We start from the raw sequence: 20,899 nt of genomic DNA, 5'->3' as shown, positions 1-20,899 counted from the left end.
GTGCCATCAGCACCTGCAGGAATCCCAGCAGTCGCTCCAAACCTGTTGGTTGGAATCCTTTCCATTGACGATGGATCATGAGCCAGGAACCCAACAGAGGGATTGCTTTGGGAGGTAGGCTTTTGCTTCCAAGAAACTTTCCTTCCATTCCCCAAGGGTTGGGTGTGCTCTCCAACTTCTGGAAGGAAGGAAGGAAGGTAAAATGTGGCTGCTGTAGGAAAACACAGGTGCTTCCATCCCATTTTGGAAGAGCAACTCCTGGTGGGGAGGAGGAGAGAGAATTCTTTGTGCCACCTGGATTGGAGACTGTTTAGGTGGGCTGGGGCGCTTATAAACCACAGTCTTGGTGCTTGGGATGGGATATTCGCTACTGCTGTGGGAGCAGAGGGGAGCCTTTATCCCTTGGGAAGTGGGGTGGCATGGAGGATGGGGGCGCCGTAGGCGGCACGAACTACAACTCCCATAAGGCTCTGCGGCAAGGCTCAGCCTCAGCAGCCAATCAGCCCCCGCGCTGCCGCGCTATAAAAGGCCACTGCGCGGTGACTTCCGCCTCTTTCTGCGATGGCGGCTGCGGTTGTGGTGGGGCACACGGGACAGGCGCCATCCGCCGCCATCGGCCCTCTCCCGGGCCTCCCCGCGGTCCTTCGGGGCCCTCTCATGGGCTGTGAAGGGCAGCGCGGCCGCGGGAGGGCTCCGCTCCCTCTTGCAGGGGTGGATGATGTGACCGCGGGTGAGTGACCGCAGCGGGCTGAGCTCAGAGCCCCCCCGGGGGAAGCGGCTGCGGGGCGGGGGAGCCCGGGCCGGCCCTATCGAAGCTGCGTCTGTCTCGGTGCTGTGGCAGATGCGGTCAAAAAGGAGCCGAGAGCGAAGGGTTTTCCTCGACGGTCGCCGCTCCGTTTGAACCAATGTAACTGAGCGGCAACATGGCAGGAAAGCACAGGGGCTGCGGGAGAGCCGGAGAGGGGCTTTGGACAAGGGGTGGAGGGGCAGGACACGGGGAATGGCTTTGACCTGCCAGAGGGGAGATGGAGATGGGATCTTAGGAAGGAATTCTTCCCTGTGCGGGTGGTGGGACGCTGGGATGGGATGAACAGGGAAGGTTTGGATGCCCCATCCCTGGCCGTGTTCAAGGCCAGGTTGAACGGGGCTTGGAGCAAGTGGAAGGTGCCGCTGGCTGGAACTGGATGGGCTTTAAGGTCCCTCTGTCGTCCGTGTGAAGCTCAAGGCTCTGTTCCCCAGCAGCGTCCCAGCATGGAAGGCGATCCTAGGGCATGGGATGGTTGGTGCCAGGCGCGGTGTTGGACAGGTGAGATGTGCGATCCGGGCTCCGGAGTATCCCATTGGGAATGGGGCTGCCTTCATGGTCCCCCTGGCCTGAGCACCAGGTAGTGCCAGCGTGGGGCTCGCTCCAGGGGCTGTGCATCCTCCACAAGCTCATCCTGCAGACAGGGATTCCCTATTCCTCATACGAGGCATGAAGAGCTGCAGGTTCCCCTTGGTTTTTCTGTCCATGTCATGCATCCCTTGGGATACAGGGACTTCTCTCCCCAGCATTACTGTGGCAGACCCTGGAACCAAACCCCATCTGAAGCTGCTGGATCCCTGCTGCTGCTCGGAGCCATCCCAGCCTTTGGTGAGGAGCTCCGTGCTGCCTGGGCATGTTCATCCAAGAGCTGTGGCTCAGTGCAGTAGCTACAGGTCTCCAACAGCATGCCAGAGCAATGGAAGGTCTTTGACTGCTGGGCTTCTCCTGCCCGTTGCTGTCACTCGCCCCTCCTATAGACTTCCAGGAATGTGGGGTGCATCCATCAGACTGCAGCCTGCTCCTGATTTTGGGGGATGTTCTTTTTCTTCCAGGGTCATTTGGCTGCTGGATGATGACCATGACCTGCCTGTGGTTAGGCCTCAGGTGAGAATGGGATGCCCTCATTCCAAGCTCTTGTGTCCCGTCCCTCCGGATCCCTTTCCCATCAGATCTGAATACCGATCTCGTGGTCGAAAAAGGAGGAAAAACAACCTTCGGGCTGGTCTCATCCTGTGCTGGTGCAGTGCAGCTGGGAGAGGGGCCAGTCAGAAGACAGCTTGTGCTGGTGTTCCTTTGGGAAGGCTGGGGTGGGAGGGAGCCTGGAGGAATGCTGGGCACAGCGGGAGGCCGGGGTTTACCTGGGCTGGATCTGATGCATCAGTTCCTGGTGGGCAGCATCCCGCCAGCTTCAGAGCCTCACCTGGGGCTGGATTTTCCAGGAATGACTTGATGGAAAAGAGCTGCTGAGCCCCTCTCCCTGGGGAAGGGATAGGCCTTGCCTTCCATAGGGCCCGGATCGTGGGAAGCTGACATGGAATTGGGTGAGTGTCCCTGGTGGTTTGAGTGGGATCTCGCCAGGGCTGGGGGGAGGAAGGGATGGTTCAAGCTGCCTCTGCCCCTGCTGGAAGTGGCCACTCCCCCACCTGGGAATGATGGGCTTCATTAGTCGGGATCTTAACTGGGCAGCCCTTTGGGTACAGCCTGGTCCGTGATGATCCTTCCCTTGGAGACTGCTGGATGAGTCCTGCGGATATGGGGCTGAGGCCAGGCGTGAAGGAGCCAAGGGACAGATGGGAATAGATGGGAATTGTGTGGCACCAGGAGCTGCTGCCCTTCATTGAGCTGTGTTCTCTGTTACCCCTCTTCAGGTCTGCGTGGAGCTGAGGTGTGAGCTGGTCCCTGAGGGCTGCGGGAGCTCTGCAGAGCCACATCCTGGCTCCTTCCTGAGCTCCACTCACTGCACCCACCCAAGAGGGACCCTGTTTGGCTCCTGCTGCAACGGTGCATGGAAGGACTGGAGTTTTCCAAGGAGAAGAGCTTGGAGGGGAGGGTCCGGGTATGGAACGTTGGAGGGTGAATAAACACAATCACTTGAAGCTTGTGCTGTGTCCCCTGTGCTGGGGTTTGGGCTGCTTCCGGGGCACCTGCATCCTGCTGGGATGAGCCCTGAATCCCAAGGACTTCTTCCACCTCATCCTTCGAGGTGGGTTCCTCTTGGTGGCTGGGCATGGGGGTGCCTGGAATGGCACCTTCAGCATTGCCAACGTCTGCTGGTGACCGAGTTACCCATTCCCTTAGGATGGAGAGCAAAGAGCCCCAGAGCTGTTGCAGTGAGGAGGGATTCCCTGTGTCCATGCAGCCCTCAAAGGGGGTCACAAGAGCCCCTGCCCCTCCAGCAGTGTGTTCTACACCTGCAGCCCCATGGCTGGATGGAGCTGGCCCATGATGACGGCCTGAGGACAAGGAGGGACCTGGTGCCTCCTCCCTCCTGGTGCTGGTTTATGTGTCCACCTGCGCGATGGTGAGGCCAGAGCTGGCCCTGTCCCCAGGGACCGTGCTGCAGGACGGGGACAAGGGACAAGCTGCAGCTCTGGGGCAGGAGAGGTTCAGGTGAAGTGGGGCAGGGACACAGGCACAGCCCCGTGCAGGACCCCATCAGCACCCACCCATGGGTGCTGCCCCATCCCAACTGCACTCTGGGCTGTCGGGGGCTATGGAGGGACCCCACAGGTCTACTGGGGAGCCCCCAGTCTGGTTGGAGGACCCAGAACTCCCCAAGGGAAGGGGCCAAGGGGCTGTCAGGGTGCTGAGGTGACCCCAAACCTCGCCAGCACCCAGCCCTGGTGCTGCGTCCCCACAAGGGTTATTTAAAGCCTCTATTTGGGGGCTTTGACTAAATAACACCTCCCTAAAGCGGTGGGTTTAATGAACGTGAGGCTTTTCTACACTAAATAAAGGCTGCTCCGAGCACTGGGACACACCAAGACTCAACCCATGGCATAGAGTAACATGGTTTGTGTTGGAAGGGACCTTACAGCTCATCCAGTTACAAAGGGCAGGGACCCCTTCCACTGGAGCAGCTTGCTCCAAGCCCCTGTGTCCAACCTGGCCTTGAACACTGCCAGGGATGGGGCAGCCACAGCTTCTCTGGGCACCCTGTGCCAGCGCCTCAGCACCCTCACAGGGAAGAGCTTCTGCCTAAGAGCTCATCTCAGTCTCCCCTCTGGCAGGTTCAAGCCATTCCCCTTGGCCTGTCCCTACAGGCCCTTGTCCCAAGCCCCTCTCCAGGTTTCCTGCAGCCCCTTTAGGCACTGGAGCTGCTCTAAGGTCTCCCCTTCAGGAACCTTCTCTTGTCCAGGCTGAGCAATGGGGGATGCTCTGCTCTAGGGGGGGAAGGTGTCACCCTCCCAGTGTCTGGCCCTTGACGGGATAAACAGGATCAGGCTCCCCTTGAGTGAATCCATGCGGATGGAGCCAGGATAAAAGGGGCTCCAATGGCGGGCCGGGAACGCCTCCTGGGTGGAGGAGCCAGGTCCTGCCTGCCCGTACACGCTCCCAGCGCGGGGCCGGAGGAGCCGATGGAGCCGCGGTGGCAGCTCCAGTTCCGGGTGATCATGCTGGGGGACTCCACGGTGGGCAAGTCCTCGCTGCTGCGGCGCTACACGGAGGGGGTGTTCCTGGACGCCATCAACCAGACGGTGGGGGTGGATTTCTACGTCCAGTTCGTGGAGCTGGAGCCGGGGCTGAGGGTGAAGCTGCAGTTCTGGGACACGGCCGGGCAGGAGAGGTTCAGGTGAGTCCTGCTCTGGCCATGGGGGGCCCCTGCATTAGAGACCTGTGAGCCCAACCCCAAAGGGCGTCCCTTTGCTGGGGATGGAACCACGACGCCCGGGCAGGGGGCTCAGATGAGTCAAAGCCAACGGTGTCCCTGGGGAACAGAGCCCTTGATCCAGCTCTAAAGGGGGTTCAGGGCCCCCCAAGCACCCCTTTGCCCCATGAGGGGATGGGCAAGCTCAAGACACATGGATGTAAGGGATGGGAGAGCACCAGGACCATGGCTGCAGGGATGGGAGAGCACCAGGACCATGGCTGCAGGGGATGGGAGAGCACCAGGACCATGACTGCAGGGATGGGAGAGCACCAGGACCATGGCTGCAGGGGATGGGAGAGCACCAGGACCATGACTGCAGGGATGGGAGAGCACCAGGACCATGACTACAGGGGATGGGAGAGCACCAGGACCATGACTGCAGGGATGGGAGAGCACCAGGACCATGACTGCAGGGGATGGGAGAGCACCAGGACCATGGCTGCAGGGATGGGAGAGCACCAGGACCATGGCTGTAGGGAATTGGAGAGCACCAGGACCATGACTGCAGGGGATGGGAGAGCACCAGGACCATGGCTGTAGGGAATTGGAGAGCACCAGGACCATGACTGCAGGGGATGGGAGAGCACCAGGACCATGACTGCAGGGATGGGAGAGCACCAGGACCATGACTGCAGGGGATGGGAGAGCACCAGGACCATGGCTGTAGGGAATTGGAGAGCACCAGGACCATGACTGCAGGGATGGGAGAGCACCAGGACCATGGCTGTAGGGAATTGGAGAGCACCAGGACCATGGCTGCAGGGATGGGAGAGCACCAGGACCATGGCTGTAGGGAATTGGAGAGCACCAGGACCATGACTGCAGGGGATGGGAGAGCACCAGGACCATGACTGCAGGGATGGGAGAGCACCAGGACCATGGCTGGAGTTGATGGGAGAGCACCAGGACCATGGCTGTAGGGAATTGGAGAGCACCAGGACCATGACTGCAGGGGATGGGAGAGCACCAGGACCATGACTGCAGGGGATGGGAGAGCACCAGGACCATGGCTGGAGTTGATGGGAGAGCACCAGGACCATGGCTGGAGTTGATGGGGGAGCTCAGGGGCTGTGCTGCAGGCAGGTGCGATGCTCCCCCCATTTCTCCCATTGCCCCAGGTCCGTGACCCGCTCCTATTACCGCAACTCGGCCGGGGGGATGCTGCTGTTCGACCTCACCAACCCCGCGTCCTTCCAGAGCGTGCGGCGCTGGCACCGGGAGGTGACGGACACGGTGCCCCCGTCCCGCATCGTCTTCCTGCTGGTGGGGCACAAGAGCGACCTGGCTGCGCAGCGCCGCGTGAGCAGGAGGGAGGCGGAGCGGCTGGCGGCCGCGCTGGGGGTGCAGTACATCGAGACCTCGGCCAAGGACGCCACCAACGTGGTCCAGGCCTTCCGGATGCTGACGGTCACCATCTACCAGGCGCTGCGGGCAGGGCAGTTGGCAGCTGGCGAGGCCTGGGATGGGGTCAAGAGCAGCGTCCCGCTGCCGGCGCCGCTCCCGGCTGCGGCGATGGAGAAGGAGCAGAGGTGGAAGAGCTGCTCGTGCTAGAGGCGGGCACTGGGACCCGGCTGCTGTGGGGCACAGGAGCGCATTAAACACCCCTGGTCAGTGCTTCTGCCTGTGTGTGAGTGGGGAGGGGCAGGACAGGGCAGGGGTGGCTGTCACCCGTGTCCCTCTTCTGTTCTGAGGCTGGCCCCAGCCCCTGGGGGTGTCACCAACCTCGGCCAAGGGCTCATCTGAACCCCTTTTACTGCCCAAGTCTCCGTGCTCAGAGGGCCATGTCCAGCAGCCCCTCCTGCACACCCCACGCTGGGACTCAGGCTCCGTTGCTTATCCTCAGGCACCACATCCCATGATCCAAACACCCTGGGCTGCAGGCAGGGGGGGACAGTGCCAACCCCGCTCTGTCCACACAGCAGAGACCAGCCCAAACCCCTTCCCTTCTCTCTAACACCACCAAAAGGGATCTTGCACCACAGCCAAAGCCCGGTGATGGAGCTGCTGCCCCCTTCTCTCTGCACACCCCAGCAGAGCTCCGGGCTGTAGATTAATAACTTCTTTATTCCTGTAAAACAAAGGCAAGTCCTTATAGAAACACTGACATTACAAAGTACCGGGGCAGGAGGGAGGGCACGAAAACCGCTACGGATGCTTCTAATACTGTCCCACACACGCTCAAACGCTCTGTCCCCTGGATAAACACTGAGAGGAGAAACCCACGTTCAAGTCACAGAGAGTCCTTGCTTCCGAGACCCGCGGCGGGAGGAAGGGGCTGGGATCTCCTCGGGAACTCAAGGTATTGCTGCACCACGAAGGGGAAATCGATGCTGCTGTGTCGAGCATGAAACCCCCGACCCCTGCGTGGTGCTGGGGGGGCTCCGGCGGAGGCAGACCCCAAACACGTGCACGTGGCTCCTCCCTCCCGGCTCAGCCCTGGGTTATTTCTTGGTGGTTTTGCGGATCAGCGCCATTCTCTGCAAGGAAGGAAGAGAAATCCCTTGGGAAGGCGAGTGCCTGGGAGCAGGTTCCTGCAGAGCAGCCTGGAACGGGGCTGTCTGGGGCTCCCTGGGGGCAGGCGCTGCCCGACTTGCTCCACACAGGTCTGGCAGGTCTGCTGGAATCTTAATGGGGTCCCAAGTGGGAGCCAGAGGCAAAGGCAGTGCCTGTGCTGCTCAGCATGGGAAACACGGAGGGATGGGGAGCGCAGGGATCAGAGCCCTGCTCGGGGGCTCCTGTCCCTGCCAGAACCCCAGGAGGGGAGGTGGAAAACTGCCTACAGGAAACCTGGAGAGGGGCTTTGGACATGGGATGTAGGGACAGGACAAGGGGAATGGCTTTAACCTGCCAGAGGGGAGATGGAGATGGGACCTTAGGAAGGAATTCTTCCCTGTGACGGCAGTGGGACACTGGGATCGGTTGAATGCCCCATCCCTGGCAGTGTTCAAGGCCAGGTTGGACACAGGGGCTTGGAGCAAGCTGCTCCAGTGGAAGGGGTCCCTGCCCGTGGCAGGGGTTGGAGCTAGAGGAGCTTTAAGGTCCCTTCCAACCCAGACCACTCTGTGATGCTGTGATTCTATGGGAATCATCCAACAGTTCCTTCCCCAGCTCTGACCATGCACTTAGAAACCAATGCACTGAGAGCAAAACCAAGTGATTTCAAGTTCAAAGCAGTTGGAAGAGGCTACAAATTCACCTCATGCTACAAGCCCAGTACCACCCCTCCCCATATCACACATGAGCCATGGGCTCCTCACCTGTTTGTGAGCTTCTGTAGTGCAGGCTTTCTTGTAGGGCCTGATCTCTTCAGAACCAAAGCCTGGGATCCACATGTTCCACTGACGCTCTAGAAGAGAGAGCACAGCTCAGCTCTGCCCCAGCTGCAGGAACAGCCCCATCATTGCAAACCCCCTGACAGCACAGCAGTGCTGGAGGTGTGCTGGGGATCCACACACCAGCGAGGAAAGGGAGCCCCAACATGAGACGGACGTGGAGCTGTTGGAGCGAGGGCAGAGGAGGCCACGGAGCTGCTGCGAGGGCTGGAGCAGCTCTGCTCTGGAGCCAGGCTGAGAGAGCTGGGCTGGGGCAGCCTGGAGAAGAGAAGGCTCCTGAAGGGGAGACCTTAGAGCAGCTCCAGTGCCTAAAGGGGCTGCAGGGAACCTGGAGAGGGGCTTGGGACAAGGGCCTGTAGGGACAGGCCAAGGGGAACGGCTTGAACCTGGCAGAGGGGAGACTGAGATGAGCTCTTAGGCAGAAGCTCTTCCCTGTGAGGGTGCTGAGGCGCTGGCCCAGGGTGCCCAGAGAAGCTGTGGCTGCCCCATCCCTGGCAGTGTTCAAGGCCAGGTTGGACACAGGGGTTTGGAGCAAGCTGCTCCAGTGGAAGCGGTCCCTGCCCGTGGCTCTGGATGAGCTTTAAGGTCCCTTCCAACACAAAGCAGGCTGGGATTCTCTGCAATCAAACCCCAATTCACTCACCAAGATGCAGCTGGACATCCTTCACTTCCAGGGTGTTGGACTTGCGGTGCCGTGCGAGCTGACAGGCCGCTGTCACCACGCTCTCAATGAAGTCATCAGCGATCTGCAGCAGCATCTGTGGCAGGACAAGGACAAGAACCGGTTTTCGCAGTGCTGAGCAGCTGAAGTTGTGCACCAAGTATGGAAATGAGCCCTCAGAAGTTCCCATTTCAAAGGGGTTTGCTGCCATTCCTGCTGGAAACCCCTTCTTGGCACTGCAACGCCAATGGATGCTTGCAGGCTGCAGCGAACGTGAGAACACGCACGTGTCCAATGAACCAACCCTCCCTGCTCTGCACACAGCATCCATGGAAAAGCCTGGATCTGCTCTTCCTGCAGCCCCTGGCACAGGTTGGTACCTACTTCCTCCACATCCTCATCCAGCTGCTCGTTGGGATCCACCTCACGCACCAGGTCCTGCAGCTTCTTCTTGGTTAAAACCTGAGTGTGGGAGAAGAGGAGCCATTTACTGCCCTGCTTCAGCCAAAGCCTCCTCCCAAGCCCAAGCCACACAAGGATCAGTTCAGGAATGGCAGAGATAAGAACTAGGAGGTGTTAAAGAGCCATTTTCAAGCATCAGCAGCTGCTCTGAACAGGAGGCAGCAGGCCAGGAGAAATAAGTTTCCTGCACTCAACTGGTGCTACAATGCTGAAGCAAGAGGGGACAAAGGCAGAACAGGAAGCCTTGAGAGGCAGACAGCAAGTGCAAGCATCTATCAGTGACTAGATCTGTGCCCAGGGCACAAGGGAAGTGTTTCCATGGCTCTGGCTCTTATCAGCTTTAGTGCTTCCAATGGGAACCAGAGGGATCTGCGAGTGCGGGGTCACTCAGGGGCAGAAGGGAGCAGTCCCAACAGGGAAGAGAGGAGAAATCCTGCTGCTTCTGAGCATCAGCAGGAAACTTGGGTTTATAGGATCTGGATGCAAGTTAACCCCATGGATCTGCCAGCTGAACCAAGACACACAAAGGGAATTCCTGCCCTTCCTGGTGCCATCACACCCTATTTGTGTAAAGGGATGAGCACAATTCCCGGGGAGCGCACATCCTGGGCCTGATGGGCAGCAGCACTGACACACACCAGAGACTCCCCATCGAGCACACACACAGGTCAGCGCCGATGCCACCCCAGAAGGCAGAGCCCCCTTTAGGCACCGGGAGCTGCTCCCGTGGTGTCCTGCAGTCAGGAATGAAGTTACCTGGTTGCTCTCAGGGCTGAGGCGGCCTCCCCCGCTGGGTGTTCCAGGCATCTTTGCCACGGTGGTGCTGTTGGCCATGGAGCTCTGAGGGGGGGTGCTGGCTGGTTCTGGCTTGATGGAGGAGAAGTTGGAGAGGTTGATCAAGGTCGAGGGACCAAACTGGTTCATAATCTGTTGGGCTTTAGCTTTTAGATCATGCGGTTTCTCTCAGCCCTGCTGCTTCCTGGGATGGTGGGCACCCAAAGCGGTCAGCTGGGAAAGGAAAGGCATAGTCAGCAAAGAGAGAAGGGATTAAACAGGGCCATCACATCTTTGTCTGGACAAACAAGTGTCCTGGCAGGACCTGGAGGTCTGCAGGAGGTTGGGTCTCTCTGGGCAAAGCAGGAAGGGAGAAGCAACATTGAGAAGAAGAGAAACCTTCCCTGGTCCAATGCAATGGTTTAGGATGAGAAGCACATTTCTCACACTGAATCCCACGTGGCCACCCTCACCCTCTGCTCAGCACCCTGCTTCATTCCACAGCATCATGGAATGGTTTGGGTTGGAAGGGACCTTAAAGCTCATCCAGCTCCAACCCCTGCCACAGGCAGGGACACCAAGTGCAACTTGCTCCAAGCCCCTGTGTCCAGCCTGGCCTTGAGCACTTCCAGGGAGCACAAATATCCCCTGGACTACAAGGAGCTTTAAGGAAGAGACCATACAAAGAAGATAGAACCAAAGGCAGCAACGGGGGAATGGCAGGGATGGTGTTGGAGTCGCCATCTCCACGCTCCATGGGCCTAAGACAAGGTTCAAGCTCCCCCTGGGTGCCTGCTGCAGGGTGGAGGTCTCATTTCTGGCCCCATCAACACTTCAAGCCCTCCTAAAATCACATCATCAGCTTGGGTTGGAAAAGTCAAGGATGAAGAGAGCATTCGGTACCTGTGCCCCAGGCATCCTCCCATTGTCAGGACAAGCTCTGTTAGTCTGGATTAACTCACACCAAAACACAAGGCAGAGACCAGGCAGGAGCACTTGGAAGCTTCATTCCAAGGCACACTCAGGCAGAGATGGACACAGAGCCCTTGGAGGAGGATTTCTGCCCAGGACACGCTCTGCAGTTGAGTTTCTACCTCAATTTTAGCTGAATTAGCACAGGAAAAGCAGGATTCTCCCACTTGAACCCCCTCGGCTGGTGTTTCAGGACGAGGAGCTCAGCCTAAGCTCAGGAATGAGTTCAGGTGAGGCTCAGCTGTGGGTCAGGATGATCACGCCACAAATCCACAAAGCAGGAATCCTCGCCCACCGCACAGGGGGGAAATCCTCAGCCAGGAAGCTCTTTGTGTGCATGAAGTTGTTGCTTTCCTTTTACTTCCCCCCTCTGCAGGTTGTGAAGATCCCCAAAGATGCAACAAGGGGGACGTGCAGATTCCCAGGCCAAATCCCGCATGGCAACGCCGGGCTTTCCTTCCATCTGTGTCTACATCTTTAACTACATCAGCAACCGCTGTGGGGCCAGTGAATGGAGAAGCCACTGCCCAAAGCCTTCACCCCACTCTCGCCTCCTCCTCCTCTTCCACACAACTCCCATTTCTATAGAAACACCCATTCAGAGAGGACAAGGGCAAGAGAACACACGCTGACAGCGCCAGAGGGTTTATCTATAAGAGGATAGGACCTGATCCCAAGCAGACGCATCTCCAAGGACCCTAAAGCAGGAGGAGAAACCTGCCCCAATGTAATTCTTGTGTCAATGCAATGCAATGCAGCAGGGGCAGGGATGGGGCTGGTGCCTGCAGTCAGCACTCTCAGCCTCCTGCTGTAGCTCACTGAGGTCCTACAGCTCCCATTAACCTCTATGGTAAAGCCAAGCCAAGCCTCAGCACTTGCTCCTATGAAGACACGAGGGTTTCCGGCAGCTCCAATGGGGTTTATAAGGGGCTGGACGAGTCCCCCCCCCGCAGCACCGACACTCGGCATCCAGTGCTCACCCCCCGTGACAGGACCGGACCGAGCCTCCCGCCGGTTACCGGGAAGCCGAGGGCAGAGCCAAGGTCACCGGTAACCGGTATCACGGCCGAGCCCCGCTCACTGGTGTCAACCCCCAGCCACGAACGGGCACACGGGCATCGGCTGCACCGAGGCCCGGCCCCGGGCTCCCTCCATGTGTGAGGCTGTAAGAGCCGGTGCAAAGGACGCGGAGCTCCCCCCCCCCCAGCCCGGCACCAGCCGTACCGCTCCATGGCCCGGCCCCGCACCGCCCCACGGCTCCGCACCGCCCCATAGCCCGGCCCCGCACCGCTCCACGGCCCCGCACCGCTCCACGGCCCCGCACCGCCCCACGGCCCCTACCTCCCCATAGCCCCGCGGCCGGATCGACCCTCGGCTCCCTCCGCCGCGCACCCCGAACTCTTCCGGGGGGGAGCGGAAGCGCTCTAGGACGCAGCCAATCAGAAAACGGCGCCGCACCCGCCACAGCGCGCCGCTTGCCTCCCCGGCTGAGCGGGGGAGTGTCCCAACATGCACCGCGGGATTTGCATATCGCTAATTGGGGGTGTAGAGGCGCGGGAAAAGGCGGTTTTGGTGGGGAAAAAAAAACACTAAAAACGCAAAAGAAGTGGTAAAACGTCGGGCGAAAGATAGGAAGAGCGGGGATCGAGGCGATGAGCATTTGGCGGGAGGATTTTCTCGCCGTGAGCTCAGCGGTAGTGCAGCGCTTTCCGCTGCGGGCGGGTGGGAGCGGCGCGGTAAAAAGGGCTTCTGCCGTGCGTGGCACGGGGGGGCTCCGCGGCCGCTCCCGCGGAATCGACATCAAGAGATTTCGGAAGCACAATTTTTGCAGTGGGGGGTCGCCGGTAACCGCTTGTTCCGGCGCCCCGGAGAGGTCAAGGACAGCGAGAGCAGGGCCAGGGTGCGGTGCAGCCACCGGTACGAGCGGTGCGCGTCCGGTTGTAGGGTGCCGGGAACTCCGATACCGGTAGTGGGAGCAGCGGGGCCGGTGGTTGTCGGCAGCGGTAGAACCGCAGCCGTGAGTGCGGTGGCAGCGCCACGGGTACCACTGGCAGCGGGAACCTGCGTATGGTGGCTGTGGGACCGGGATCCGCCATGGACTGGCAGCGCTGGCGCCGGGACCCTGACTGAGATGGTACCGGTACCAGTGGCAACACGACTGGTACCAGCGATGGCACCAGGACCCTGCGTGCGATGGTACCGGTACCATTGGCAGCAGGACTGCTACCGGCGGCAGCAGCGACACCAGGACCCTGCGTGCGATGGTACCGGTACCATTGGCAGCAGGACCGGTACCGGCGGCAGCGGTAGCACCAGGACCCTGCTTGCGATGGCAGCGGTACCACTGTCAGCAGGACCGGTACCGGCGGCAGCAGCGACACCAGGACCCTGCGTGTGCTGGCAGTGGTACCGGCGGCAGCGCTCCCGCTACAGACACAGTACATGTGTTTAAACACGGGTGTTGTTAAGAGCCCCCCCGCACCGCCCCTCCCGGCTTCACAAGGCTTCATGGTACACGTGTGACAGCGTCGCCTCCACCCCGGGGCTATCACCCCACGCCGCCCCCCCGGGTCCTCCCCATGGCAGCTCGGCGGGCCGAGGGGCTGGGGTGTGGTATTGCAGCGAAGGGGAGATGGGGACCCCCGCAGCGGCGGGCTCTGGCTCGGTGAAGGGGGTGGCATACTCGGGCTCGGGCGGCAGCGGCTCGGCGTACTCGTGGTGCCTCCCCGGGGTGTCGTAGTGGCTCAGGACCAGCGGCAGGGCGTAGCCTTCATCCAGGGCTGGCTTGAAGGTGGAGGGAGCGGGCTGGCTGCCGGGGCTCAGCTGCACCAGGTCAGGCTCTGCGTATTCTGCAATGGGGGAGCCGGGCTCTGAGCGCGGGACCGGCCCCACAGTGCAGGAGGGGTCACAGAACCATGGACTTGTGCATTCTGGAAGGGAGCTTAAAGCTCATCCAGAGCCACGGGCAGGGACCCCTTCCACTGGAGCAGCTTGCTCCAAACCCCTGTGTCCAACCTGGCCTTGAACACTGCCAGGGATGGGGCAGCCACAGCTTCTCTGGGCACCCTGGGCCAGCGCCTCAGCACCCTCACAGGGAAGAGCTTCTGCCTAAGAGCTCATCTCAGTCTCCCCTCTGGCAGGTTAAAGCCATTCCCCTTGGCCTGTCCCTACAGGCCCTTGTCCCAAGCCCCTCTCCAGGTTTCCTGCAGCCCCTTTAGGCACTGGAGCTGCTCTAAGGTCTCCCCTTCAGGAGCCTTCTCTTGTCCAGGCTGCCCCAGCCCAGCTCTCTCAGCCTGGCTCCAGAGCAGAGCTGCTCCAGCCCTCGCAGCAGCTCCGTGGCCTCCTCTGCCCTCGCTCCAGCACCTCCACGTCCCTCTTGTGCTGCTGCCCCAGAGCTGGATCAGGACTGCAGGGGGGTCATTGTGCTGCTGTTCCAGATGTGGGCTGGGTGGAACAACCTGCACATCTGGGCTCCCCAAGGGCTGGGAGAAACTGGAGTGATCCATGCCAAACCCCACTGAGGGCAGAACACCCCCCCCGATGGAGGTGGTCACATCAAAGCAGTGCTGGGGGGCCAGTGGGCACCCCAGGGTGCAGTAGGGGTGACACAGCCCCCATTTGCACCCTGATGTCCCCATTACCTGGTGACATCAGGTCCCCTGGCACAGGCACTGCGGGGAAGGAGGCCAGCGTGGAGCCAGGGGGTGGCAGGGTCTGCAGGGAGCACACCGGGCTTGGATCCAGCTTGGGATGCCCTGAGCAGAGACCAAACCCCCCCCGTTGTCACATGCAGCAGGACCCCTGGCCCCATGGAAGGGCTGGGGGCACTGCTTTACCTTTCATGATCCCACAGCTCAGCTCCGCCGCTGGTTTTCTGCCAAGGAGGAGAGCAAGATGGGGGTGAGGGGGCCCCAGCACTGCCCCCCTCGGTACCCAGCTTGCTGCTGTGTTTTGGGGGTCAGGATGGGACCCACCTCTTCCTGCGGCACAGGAAAGCCAGCACCAGGAGGCTGGAGCAGAGCAGCACAAAGCCACCAATGAGCAGCAGCAGCAGCAGCAGCGTGGAGCCTGGGGAGGGCGGGCAGCATCAGCCGCTGGGTGCCCCATCCCACCCCTCTGCACCCATGGGTGCCAGACGCTCATGCAGAGCCACCGGAGAAGGGCAATCAATGCGTTGTCCCAGCCCCACAAGACAATGCCACAACCCCATGGCACCCACCTGCCTTCTCCGGGTCCAGGGCGACACCAGGGATGGGTGCGTGGCTGGTGGGGACAGGGACCTCCCTGGGGACTCCGGGTGCTGTGGGGCAGAGCGGGGACCTCCATTGGGCACAGTGAAGGTGCCATGGGGACATGTGGGATGGGGCCACCCCCCCAAGGGGCTCACCATAGGGCCGGGGCGCTCGGCCCCGCGCCGACTGACATCCCAACAGGGCCACCTTCATGGCCACGCGCTGGTGCCAGCTCTGGGGTGTGACACGGACGTAGCGCCCAACGATGGGGGGGATGAAGGCGTTGGAGACCTCCCCATGGCTGTCGGTGTTGCCTTCAAACACCTGCTAGAGAGGGTGAGGAGGTGCCCGCATGTCCATAGGCAGGGGGGCTGCACCCCCTTAGTGTCCCCCCCATCCTGTGCCCACCTTGTCCTCCTGCCCATTGCCGCCCCTATAGGGTCTCCAGTTCTTCCCATCGCGGCTGGAGGACACGCGGTAGGACTTCACGTAGTAGTCGTGCTGCTCTGAGGAGCCCTTGGTGATGATGCCTGAGGGAGGTCCTGCTGTCAAGGGCTCAGAGGGCTGTCCCATTGCACCCCATTGCATGGGGCAGAGCTTTCCCAGCTGGAATCATCCCCATCTCTGGGACACCCACATCCCTGCTGGGAGGGGATGAGGAGCGGGGGGACCCTCCAGCCTTGGGAGGGATCCAAGTGCTGTCCCCAGCAGCCGATAACCTCCGGCCCCGGCTGCCAGCGCCACATTCCTGCCTCCTCCAGCCTCCGGCCGGGACAATGGCCCCATTTTCCCGGCACAAAGCCCCCACTTCGGGCCGGCTCCAGCCGAACAAAAGGCGTTTGCTGGCACCAGATGCAGGAGCAGAACATGAACAGAGCTGGCTGCGGATGTGGGGGGGAACAGGGCCACCCCTGTTTGCACAGTTGTGTCCCCAGCACTCACCAGTGATGTTCCTGCGGGTGCCCAGGTCCAGCTCCAGCCAAGCAGCATCAGAGCCGGGTTCTGCTGCCCAGGAGTGCCCGGTGGTGCTGAGCGCTGCCCGCTGGGCCCCCCAGGCTCGGTCCTGGCCCAGAGCATCCACCTCGTGCCACCAGGACGAGGCGTTGAAGGCAGCCACCTCCAGCACATCAGCACAGGCTGGCAATGGGACAGGGCAGGGTGGGAGCCGGGCTGGCACCGGGGCTGGCTGCCAAAACCATGGCTTCATTTGAGGGGAACTGCGGAAAATACCTTTATGGAACAGGAGCCGCTTCTCGGAGAGGGATCCCCTGTGGGGAGAAGGGTCCCTGTGAGCAAACCCGGGGGGGCTGTGCAATGGTGTGGGGCACAGCGGGAGGTCCCCTGCACCCCCTCCCTCACCTTTTGGAGTGGAGCCCATTGGCAAAGGCCGACTCATAGAGCGTGATGCCCTTCTCCCGTGCCAGGGTGACCTGCCCGCCCTGCTCGTCCGCGATCACCCCGGCGTGCACGGCCGCCTTGCACAGCACCGACGTCTGCACCGGGGAGCAAGCGGGTGAGACCGGCACCCTATGGGGCACCCCATGGCTGAACACAGGCCCAGTGACCAGCAGCACCCCCATGGCTCTGCACTTACATCCCGGTAGCCCTGGCTGGGGTTGCCCCAGATGTCCCCATCGATGTCCTTGCAGCCGGCGGGGCAGTACACACTGAAACACATGGGGATGAGGGGGGGACAGGGCTCACCCCCATTCCAATCCCCTCTGCTCACCCATCCTCCAGCTGCACCCCAAGAGCCCCATGAGAGGGGACAGGGATGAAACCGGGGCTGATGGAGACCAGCAAAGCACCTCCTGCCACTCACCTGATGTGCTCCTGGGTGTAGTGGGTGCCCCGAACCAGGCAGGAGACCAGGTCTGCAAGGCAGGGACACCCCAGGGTGAGGGACCCTCCTGCCAGCACCTCATCCCCTTCCTGCTCCATGGCTGGAGGGGTGAGGAGGGTCCCTGCAGCCATCAGCCCCCCTGCCCATCTCCCATGTTGTGTCCCCAGGCAAGGGGTAACGTGATGAGACCCCCACCAAAGGGGGTGTCCCCGGGGGATGCTCCCCCCTACCTGGGTGCTGCGTTGTGGCGTAGGACAGGAGGAGGCCCCGTCCCGAGCGGTGGCTGGTGCTGTTGAACAGGACGGTCACGGTACTGGAGTTGGTCACCAGGAGCGGGGTGGCGGGGACAGCATTCCTGCAGTAGGGCCCTGGGGACAGGCAGAGGATGGGGATCTCAGATCCCGGAGCTCCATTCTTTGGGCTGTGTCCCCTCCTCCCCTTTCACAGGTGCCACCAAAGCTGCCTCCTAAATCCCCCTCCCATTGAATCCACATTAATTTGCAGCCTCCATCTCCCTGATTAAACTTCGGCTTAGCTGGTTCCTTAGGGACATCTCTGCTCCTGGCAGGCCCCAATCCCTGCACTGCCATCACCCCCACCTTGTGCCTCTGCTCTGCATCATGTCCATTACAGGGGGCTTGGGCCACCCAAATCCATCGTTGCCCTGGGGACAAGGAGTTATGTCCCTGTGTCCCCATGGACATGGTGCTGGGCCTCAGTTTCCCCACCCAGACCCGCACCCTCACCCTGCCTGGCTCATGTTGAGGCCAGTGGACATAGGACACCGCAGGGACGTCACAGCGTTTTCCCATCACATCCCCTGCCCCTCACCAAGCCTCAGGGCTGCTCCTCAACCCCATCAGTGACACTTCACCCCCCCCCCCGGCCAGCATTGTCAAATCTCTCCCAGACCATTAAATCCCGCTGGGAAGCATTTGTTTGAGCAGTGACTGGGCAGATGGAATGGATTAATCGGTGCCTGCATCTGCTCCCAGTTGGGTGCCCCTCTCTCAACCCCAGCTTCACAACAGCCCCTTCCTTGGGTATCCCCCTTCTTGGATACCCCCTTCCATAGATCCCCCCCTTCCCCACGATGAAACCAGCTAAAAAGCCGGATTTTCCTGCTGTTATCCCTATCCAGCACTTTGCTAACAAGTGATATCCCCCCTCAACCCCCCTCAGTTCCCCCCTTACCATAGGAGATGCCGGCCTGGGGGTCAGTGAGCAGCAGGGAGCTGCTGGCGCAGCGCTCCGAAGGCTCCAGGTCCACATCCCCAAAGGTGAGGAGGAGGAAGGTGCCGGGGGGGGTCCGGAGCCGCCAGCGGCACGTTGTGTGGTTGGGGTATGTGCCCGGGTAGTTCCTGGAGCTTAGGGTGCCGCTTTGGGGGGTCAGCAGTGTGTGGCCACAGCCGTCCCCTATGGAGAGACCAAGGAGGGGGTGAGCGGGGCTCCCTGCCTCAGTTTCCCTCTTGGAATCACCCCCATGGGCACCTGCAACCCCTTCCTCATCCAAAGCATCTCTTGTTTGACAGGGATCCAGGGGTGATGCTGCCTCAGTTTCCCCTCCAAGCCACGCGGTGCAGATCCAGCTCCTCTGCACCCCCTAGGCCAGGAGGACCCCAATTTGGGGGATACTGCAAGGGACAGGACAAGCGGAATGGCTTTAACCTGCCAGAGGGGAGACTGAGATGGGATCTTAGGACGGAATTCTTCCCTGTGAGGGTGCTGGGACACTGGGATGGGTTGAATGGAGAAGCTGTGGCTGCCCCATCCCTGGCAGTGTTCAAGGCCAGGCTGGACACAGGGGCTTGGAGCAAGCTGCTCCAGTGGAACTGGATGAGCTTTCAGGTCCCTTCATCCCAGACCAGTCTAGGATTGTCGGAGAGGAAACTCCCCCCCCCCCCCCCATGGAGCAGCCCCTAGGAACCCCCGGCTCCAGCCTTATCATTGAGGATGACCTTGGGCAGCTGCATCCCCATCGCCTCCTTCCCGGGCATCCATCACAAAAGGGGATTTTCTCCAGGATCACCACCCCCGGACACGGAATATCCTGGGAAGTTGAGTTGAAAGTGCCCGGAACTGGGATTTCCGGGCAGGACTGGGATGCGGGAAGGGGGGAAGCAGGGCTGGGAGATGTGGGGTCCATCCCGCATGCCCCAAAGAGCCGCTGCTCCTGCCAAGCAGCAGCATCCCAGCAAGAAAAGGGCTTTGCCCCTGCCTTGGCTCCCGTTGCTGTCGCCCGGAGACGGGACAAAGCCAGGGAAAATCCCGCAGGGATAACAAAAAGGGGGGGCCGGAGGTGGATGGTGCCAGCGCCTCCACAGAGCCCATGCGGGAAGGGCCAACCGGGTGGGGGTTATCCTGTGGACAAGCCCTGCACAGGGATGTGAGATGAGGTGGAATTCCCACCTTCAGCAGGGCAGGGGCGGCATGGATCAGACTGGGGGGGGAGGGGCAACAGCACGGGGGGACCCCCAGGGTGGCCGGGACAGCAGCTCCCAAATGGGAGAAGACAAGGAACTGGGGGTATTCGGGGGGAGTTTCCAGCAAGGAATGTCAGAACCATTGGGATTCGCATGGGAAAACGGCTCTGGGCAGGACAGCCTGGTCTGTGCACTCCAGTTGGGGTCTTGGATGGACCCCCCCACCCCGGCTGCAGCCCCCGTGCTGGTGGGGACCCATCCCAGGAAGGGAAAGCATCCTGCACACGGCTGGCACATGCCAGGCGGGAATGGCAGAAATAAGCCGTGAGCTGCGAGCGCACCCGGGAATTTGGCTCCAAAGATGTTACCAAGGGGTTGGGAATGACAAAGGCTACAGGCACATCCCCCCACCCCGCCAAAATAAAACCAGCTGCCAAAAAGAACGGGATAAGTGGCTTTTCCCGCTGGATGAGGGCGCGCAGCGGCTGGGATCAGCCCTCGCCAGGGATTTGTTTGTCTTCCCACAGGATGCAGGAAAGACACAACAGGGCGATGCTCCGGGAAGCACGCTCCAGCCCCCGGGAGAGCTCCCCCCTTGTCCACCACCGCCTCTGGGATGCACTGGGAACCCGCTCCCATAACACACGTACGGGACACAGCGGGGTCCTGCCCCGTGCCTCGGTTTCCCTCGCTGGGGATGACGTTTTGGCCGGTCCCGGATGAGTCGCGGACGTGTTTTCGGGATGAGGTTTCGGGATGAGGAAATCCCTTGGTTTGAGTGTCCCTTCGGAGCATTCCCGGTGCGAGCATCCCCGGGAAGGAGCCCGCTGTCCGCCTCTCCCCTGTAACCCGGGAGAACCCAGCCTCGGGGATCCCGCTCCCCCAGGGTGTATAGAGCCAACGCCGGGACCCCCGGGATCACGGTGGGACAGGAGGATCCGGGCAGGAGCCGCGGCACCGGGTGTCAGGGAGTGATGGAGCGGGGAGCTCGCCCCGTGCGGGACCGGAGGAGATGGACGGCGGGGACCCCGTCCTGGTGTGGTCCCGGTCTGGGATCGGTACCGTGGTCCGATCCCGGTGCGGTCGCAGTGAGAAGCCCGTCCCGTATCGGTACCGGGGAGGGCGGACCGCGGGGTCCCGGTGTGGGCTCGGTACCGTGGAGCCCATCCCGCTCACAGAGAGGAGCCCGTCCTGCACCCATCCCGGTCCCGGCCCTGCCCCATCCCTGCGGGTGAAGGGGAGCGGGTGGGAGCGGGACTCACCGTGCTGCCCGCCGGCCGTGCGCAGCCCCAGCGGCCCGAGCAGGAGGCAGCGACGGAGCAACGATATGGCCAGTGCCATCCTCCTCCTCCGGCTCCGCCGCCACTGGGACCCCGCAGCCCCGCCCCGCTGCTCCCATTGGCTGCCGCTGCCCGGCCCCGCCTCTCCCATTGGCTACCACCGCCCTGTCCCGCCGCGCCATTCGTCCGCCGCGCTCTCAATCAACTGCCTCACAGCGGGCGCTCTGCCGGGGGTCCCGGTAAC

The 20,899-nt window shown here is 61.5% G+C and overlaps 3 protein-coding genes and 1 long non-coding RNA gene across 5 annotated transcripts; 2 read left to right on the top strand and 2 right to left on the bottom strand.

Moving 5' to 3' along the window:
• The first annotated feature begins 564 nt into the window (after positions 1-564).
• LOC308228872 lies at positions 565-2,901 on the top strand. Of its 2 annotated transcripts, none has more exons than XR_013958280.1 (5): positions 565-730; positions 1,243-1,306; positions 1,858-1,909; positions 2,245-2,346; positions 2,674-2,901. It is a non-coding gene; the product is annotated as an uncharacterized lncRNA (long non-coding RNA). The 2 variants fall into 2 exon arrangements; XR_013958281.1 differs by having other exon boundaries at positions 1,240-1,306.
• A 1,482-nt stretch (positions 2,902-4,383) lies between these two features.
• On the top strand, positions 4,384-6,227 carry RAB42 (RAB42, member RAS oncogene family; the record flags this gene model as incomplete). The annotated part of the gene is made up of 2 exons (XM_080632343.1): positions 4,384-4,598; positions 5,795-6,227. 2 exons carry the CDS (start codon positions 4,384-4,386, stop codon positions 6,225-6,227), a joined length of 648 nt encoding a protein of 215 aa, XP_080488469.1.
• A 493-nt stretch (positions 6,228-6,720) lies between these two features.
• TAF12 (TATA-box binding protein associated factor 12) lies at positions 6,721-12,352 on the bottom strand. Its single transcript, XM_080632416.1, has 6 exons — positions 12,219-12,352; positions 9,888-10,139; positions 9,054-9,131; positions 8,652-8,766; positions 7,934-8,022; positions 6,721-7,153 (listed from the first exon to the last, which is right to left on the bottom strand). The coding sequence occupies exons 2-6, from the start codon at positions 10,053-10,055 to the stop codon at positions 7,118-7,120; spliced, it is 486 nt and encodes a 161-aa protein (XP_080488542.1). The 5' UTR covers positions 10,056-10,139; positions 12,219-12,352; the 3' UTR covers positions 6,721-7,117.
• Positions 12,353-13,373: 1,021 nt separating this feature from the next.
• Positions 13,374-20,731, bottom strand: LOC308228779 (discoidin, CUB and LCCL domain-containing protein 1-like; the record flags this gene model as incomplete). The annotated part of the gene is made up of 15 exons (XM_080632342.1): positions 20,638-20,731; positions 18,147-18,368; positions 17,183-17,320; positions 16,932-16,983; positions 16,704-16,776; positions 16,469-16,602; positions 16,340-16,377; positions 16,052-16,246; positions 15,518-15,639; positions 15,265-15,433; positions 15,097-15,177; positions 14,852-14,945; positions 14,714-14,751; positions 14,519-14,632; positions 13,374-13,726 (listed from the first exon to the last, which is right to left on the bottom strand). The coding sequence occupies exons 1-15, from the start codon at positions 20,714-20,716 to the stop codon at positions 13,374-13,376; spliced, it is 1,902 nt and encodes a 633-aa protein (XP_080488468.1). The 5' UTR covers positions 20,717-20,731.
• Between the last annotated feature and the right edge of the window lie 168 nt (positions 20,732-20,899).

This window comes from Psittacula echo (assembly GCF_963264785.1).
Source record: "Psittacula echo genome assembly, chromosome: 21".
NCBI classification, from domain to species: Eukaryota; Metazoa; Chordata; class Aves; order Psittaciformes; family Psittacidae; genus Psittacula; species Psittacula echo.
This window is presented reverse-complemented; position numbering and strand designations above follow the sequence as displayed.